Genomic DNA, 5444 nt, shown 5'->3' on the forward strand with positions numbered 1-5444 from the left:
TTTGAATGGTTTTTCAGATAAATAGACAAATTAAGAGAAAAATGATATTAGCAAAGAAAGTACAAAATAGCTATACTTTAAGCGGATTTACTGTAATTAGCCCTTAGGGATATCAATATCTTTTTGACATTTCTGTTATGCAATATTAGAGTTGACTAACGGTTTAGCGGGTAAAGCAGGAAAAAATAACACTAGGGGGTAAAGTGCAAAACTAATTAAACCTCAGGGCGAGTTTTTATAATTAGCTGAAAAAAATCAATCAATGATCATTCAACGTTCCATTTCTTTGCAAAGCTCCTCTGTAATCTGTTCCTTTTCACTCTTCAAAATTCCAGCAAGAAGTTTAGCATAGGTTTTCTACTTGTACTTCAGGATCTTTTTCCATGGAGTCCTCTGAAAAACTTGTTAAGAGTAAGAATCGAACTTCCACTGATTTTTTTGATTCTCTATTTATGGAGTTGGACGGATTGCAAGACTATTATCGATACACTGATGCTGCAGATGAAATTCGCATCACTAAAATTGAAGTAGAACTGTTGAGCATGTTTCAGATGGTCGTGGCAAATTGGGATGATGCCGATAAGCAGCATGGTGCTGGTCAGGGGTTGGAGCCTCTACTGCAGGATCTTGAAGCTGCGTCTGAGAAACCAATGAGTGATCTAAGAATTGCTGATTCAGAAAGTGCTGTTACGGTTGCAGTTTGGGGCTTAGAACTGAACTTTTTGCGTTCGAGGCCACAAGTGGAAGCAGCTTATGAATATGTTGCATCCAACTATTCATTGAAATCCCACGATTTTTTAAGCAATTATCATGAGTGGAATAACTTTCTTGGCTATCTACAAGATATTGTTAACAAGCTCAGCCACAACCACCCACAACTTAGTATCATGTATGATGTGCTAAAATGTCTCGGTCGCTATGTCGATAAAATGAGAGGTTCTTGTCCTAATCTGCATAGAAATCTCTTGACTCATTTTGGAGGTGTACTTGTCCGCACAGCGCATTTTTCTTATTTGTGCTGGATTCATCGAAGGGATCAAGACAAGAAGCAGGGGATGATCATCATGCTTTCTGATCTGCTAAAGGCGCTAATGCCTAATACTCCACAATTTACAGAGCTGTGTATCAAATTAACCAGCAGTTTTTGCTCATGCCACTCCCAAAGATCATCAAATGACGATCTGGTGAAAGCATATATTGATTTTGTCATTCCTGAGAAAGTTTCTCAACTTAAAACCTTCCGCAAAAGGCTCGAAGACCTGATATTCTTCGCCAGTTCCATTTATGTGCCAGATCGCTGGAGGGAGGATGATGTGAAGCTGACTTTAAAGGAGATTAAAGCAAACATTAGCGAGCTTGGATCTTTTAGTTATTCATTTCATGCAACAGAGGAAACATGGCACGCTGATCCTGCATTTTTTAGATTGCTAGAAAAGATGGAGGTTCTAAGGGTAGAAGTCTTCCTGATCAACCTGCTGTACCAAAGAATGAATTTGAAGATCCTTGACGGCTATGTTGAATCTTTCCAAATTTATCAGAGAGATGCATCTGAGGGGGAAAGCGAAGTTCATAAGCTAACTTGGTTGTATATTAAAACTATGGCTAAAAAGGCTGTCTCTATTTATCGATCAGTTCATGAGAAGTCCATCACTGAAGAAAAGTTCAGAGATGAGCTATTTAAGGTGCTAAAGAAGATTAGACTTTCAAAGACAGAGATACTTATGGAAGAGCTTCTTGATATACAACCAAGTCAGATAGTCCATGTGAGGGCCCAAATTGAAAGCCTTGATCAGGGGCTGAGAGTCATCAGAACTTACTTGGGGGGTCCACTAGAGGAGAATGAGAAATTGATCTTGACACAAGCAGATTCAGTAGAAAGGGATGCTGCTCGTTTCTATTACTCTCTTCTTGAAAATGAGATTACAGAAGATACGGTGAGGAAATTCAGTCATTTGCTTCCTGAGTTGGTTGAAAAGATGAAGTTTGTCAATGCGCAGATCAAAGAAATTTACTTACCTTATCGAAGGTCATCAAGATCTAATTTCCCCAAGTTGGAAGGAATTGGCTGCATCGATTTCTTTTTAGTAGATCTCTTGATGCAGCTCAAGACTAAAGCTGATTCTGTTCTTTCTGTGAAACATGAATTTCATGTCGTTCATGAAGAGATAAAGTTCTTGAGATCATTCCTCACAGAGAATCAGGATTTGAAAAGTGTTGCTGTGCACATTATACAAGTAACACTTGAGGCAGAGTATCTCATTGATTTGTTTGTGGTTGAAGATTGTTTAAGGTGGTATCATCAATTATGGCTTTCTGATCTCGTGGAAGATCTCAAACTTATAAAGCTTCAGGCAAGAGAAACCTGTAACAATGCACATGGCATCAACATCCATAATGTTCCCACCAGTTCAATGATGGTTTCATCACCAGCTAAAATTCCCAAGATTGATGAAGTTGTAATTGATCTTGCTGATGAAAAAAAGCTGGTCATTGATAGACTTATATCAGGGTCAGGAAAACTAGATGTTGTCGCAGTTGTTGGCATGGCTGGACTCGGCAAGACGACTTTAGTCAGGAGGGTATACAACGATCCTTTAGTTACATATCACTTCCACATTCAAGCATGGTGTTGTGTCTCCCAAGCATATCAGAAAAGAGAAGTGCTTCTTCAGATTTTAAGTGACATCGTGGAACTTACTGATGATGTCCTCGAAATGAGTGATGAAGAATTAAAGTTCAAGTTGTACCGATGCCTGAGGAGAAATAGGTACCTCATTGTTATGGACGATATCTGGAGCATTGAGGCATTGTATGATTTCAAAAGATCATTTCCAAATGACGACAATGGAAGCAGAATACTGATCACGAGCCGTCACTTTCATGTGGCTGCAGAAGATGAAGTAGATGGTACTCCTCATTCTCTTCGGCGACTCTCTGATGATGAAAGTAGGAAGCTATTACAGAAGAAGTTGTTCGACACAAAAGAGTGCCCCAATGAACTGATGGAAGTTGGAGGGCAAATTGCTGCAAGTTGTAAAGGACTCCCTCTTGCAGTTATTGCAATAGCTGGTCTCCTTGGAAGGACGGACATGATACTCGACAGGTGGAAAGAAGTTTTAGAAAGTATATGCTCGCAGACTACCGATGATCCTGAAATGAGGTGCATGGAGATCTTAGACATATGCTACAGGTATTTACCCAACCATTTGAAACCTTGCTTTCTTTATACTGCAGTAATTTTGGAGGATAAAGACATTCCAGTTAAGAAGTTGGCATGGTTATGGAGAGCAGAAGGATTTATAACAGATACAGGAGCAGAAAGCATAGAAGATATTGCAGAGGGGTACTTGAGGGATCTGATTGGAAGAAGCCTCGTACTGCCTTCCAAAAGAAGATCACACGGAGGAATCAAAACATGTCGTGTCCATGACATGTTGCGTACATTATGCATCCGAAAGTCTGAAGAAGAAAACCTTTTGCAGCTCCAAAATGGGTATGACGAACTTTTTGATTCTTCTCACGAGGATATAGACTATGGTGTTGATCCCAATTACATTTATCCCAAAAACTCTATCAAATACCAAAAACGTCGGCTGTGTATCTGCTCCAAGAGAAATCATTTTGTCATGTCAAGACCTTCTGGGTCACATGTGCGCTCTCTGCTGTACTCTGCCACCAATGATTTGTATCCAAGATGTCCCTATGACATCTCCTTCATTTTTGACAACTTTAAACTTCTCAGAGTGCTGGATTTGGAATGCATCAATATGGGGGATTCTTTCCCCACTGGAGTACTAGTGTTGGTTGGTCTGAGATTTTTAGCTCTTTGTGGTGATATAGATAGTATTCCAGCATCAATAACATTTCTCCAGAATCTTGAAACCTTGCTTGTGAAGGGGTTGAAAGGTAATGTATCACTACCTTATGCTATGTGGAGCATGGAAAACTTGAGGCATGTCCATGTAAAAAATTATGCTGTCATCACCTTGCAAGATGGTGAAAGCATAGTTTTCCCTGATGTACTTAATCTGGTTAGTCTTTCATCTCCATATCTCCTTTGTAGTAAAGGTATAGAGGATATCATGAGGAGGTTGCTCAAACTTCGGAAACTGAAATGTCGATTTTCTGAATTACGGGATGATACTGGGAAGTCCAATCAATTTCCAGTGCTGAATTTTCTCACTGAGCTTGAGTCCCTCAATATGCTCTACTCAGGCAGGGTTGCTAGTCCTTGTAAGTTTGACTTCCCATCGAATCTTAGGAAGTTAACTCTATCAAAGTTTCGTCTGCCATGGGATTGTATTTCGGACATTGGGAGATTACCTAACCTTGAGATTCTCAAATTACAGTATAAAGCCTTTGAGGGGAAAGTGTGGGAAATGAAAGAAGGCGAGTTCCTTAAACTGAAATTTTTGAAGCTCGACAGCCTAAACATTGCTGAATGGAATGCCTCCAGTGATCACCTGCCACAACTTCAACACCTAATTTTGAAAAGTTGCAGGCAGCTCAAGGAGGTCCCCTCTGGTTTTGGTGGCAGTTCTACTCTGGAGATGATTGAGGTCCTATTGTGCACAGGCTCTCTTGAGGAGTCTGTGAGACGGCTCCAGGAGGAACAACCTGACATGCGGAATAAGCTGACGGTCCTTGTTGATTGTTCAGACTTGGACTTTTGATCAGCTCGATTTTTTCTGGTAAAACTTTGGCATGTTATTTTGATTACTACTGAGTAAACCTATTCTTTTGTTATGACTTTACGTGTTAGGTTTTGTATACATTCTCTGTTTCCAATTCACTGGATTCTATTTTTTGGAGACATCTTCTATCATCACTTAAATCGTGGTTCTTTTACTCTTGAATCATCAGCTCATAGATTAAGGTCTTGAAGTTATGCATTTTCAGTTTAAGTCCGCTTTCACAGAAGCACAATTTCTAGGAGGTTTTGATTCTGTTAATTGTTAGTAAACTTTTTGGATAACGTCTTAAAAAGAATTAATGTAACCAGAAGAGAAGACTTGCAATAAATGCAATAAAGACAGATTTAAACACAAAACTTTTGTTTTAGCCGAATGCTTTTCAGTTGCCAAAATCTGGCACTTTAGGCTACTACTTGAACATTTACTAGCAGAAATAACATGCCAGTACTGTTTCAGTTGGCTGTGTGGAAAAAAGAAGCAAACCTCTCAAGGTGAAGAAAAAGGAATTCTCAGCAGATGTTGGAAAAAAGGAATCTGGATGATCTTAAATCACAGACTTTGTCCTGCTTGGGCGTGGAAAAGCCTCAATCCCCAAAGGTTTTTCCTCACATTTCAGAACTTGCAGGAATGATTTTCTTGCCACTACTAGCATGGTTAGTGTTGAAGATTTGGCTTTCATAGTCTTTTCCGTAGTATACATCCAATTTTTTTTTAAAATCAAAAGCTGCCTTTCCAACTATTTCCGCTCAA

At 39.4% G+C, this 5444-nt stretch overlaps 1 protein-coding gene across 1 annotated transcript; it reads left to right on the forward strand.

Moving 5' to 3' along the window:
- The first annotated feature begins 383 nt into the window (after positions 1-383).
- On the forward strand, positions 384-4673 carry LOC113751933 (putative late blight resistance protein homolog R1B-13). Its single transcript, XM_027296076.1, has one exon. It carries the CDS (start codon positions 384-386, stop codon positions 4671-4673), a length of 4290 nt encoding a protein of 1429 aa, XP_027151877.1.
- Positions 4674-5444: the final 771 nt, after the last annotated feature.

This window comes from Coffea eugenioides, chromosome 11, assembly GCF_003713205.1.
Source record: "Coffea eugenioides isolate CCC68of chromosome 11, Ceug_1.0, whole genome shotgun sequence".
NCBI classification, from domain to species: Eukaryota; Viridiplantae; Streptophyta; class Magnoliopsida; order Gentianales; family Rubiaceae; genus Coffea; species Coffea eugenioides.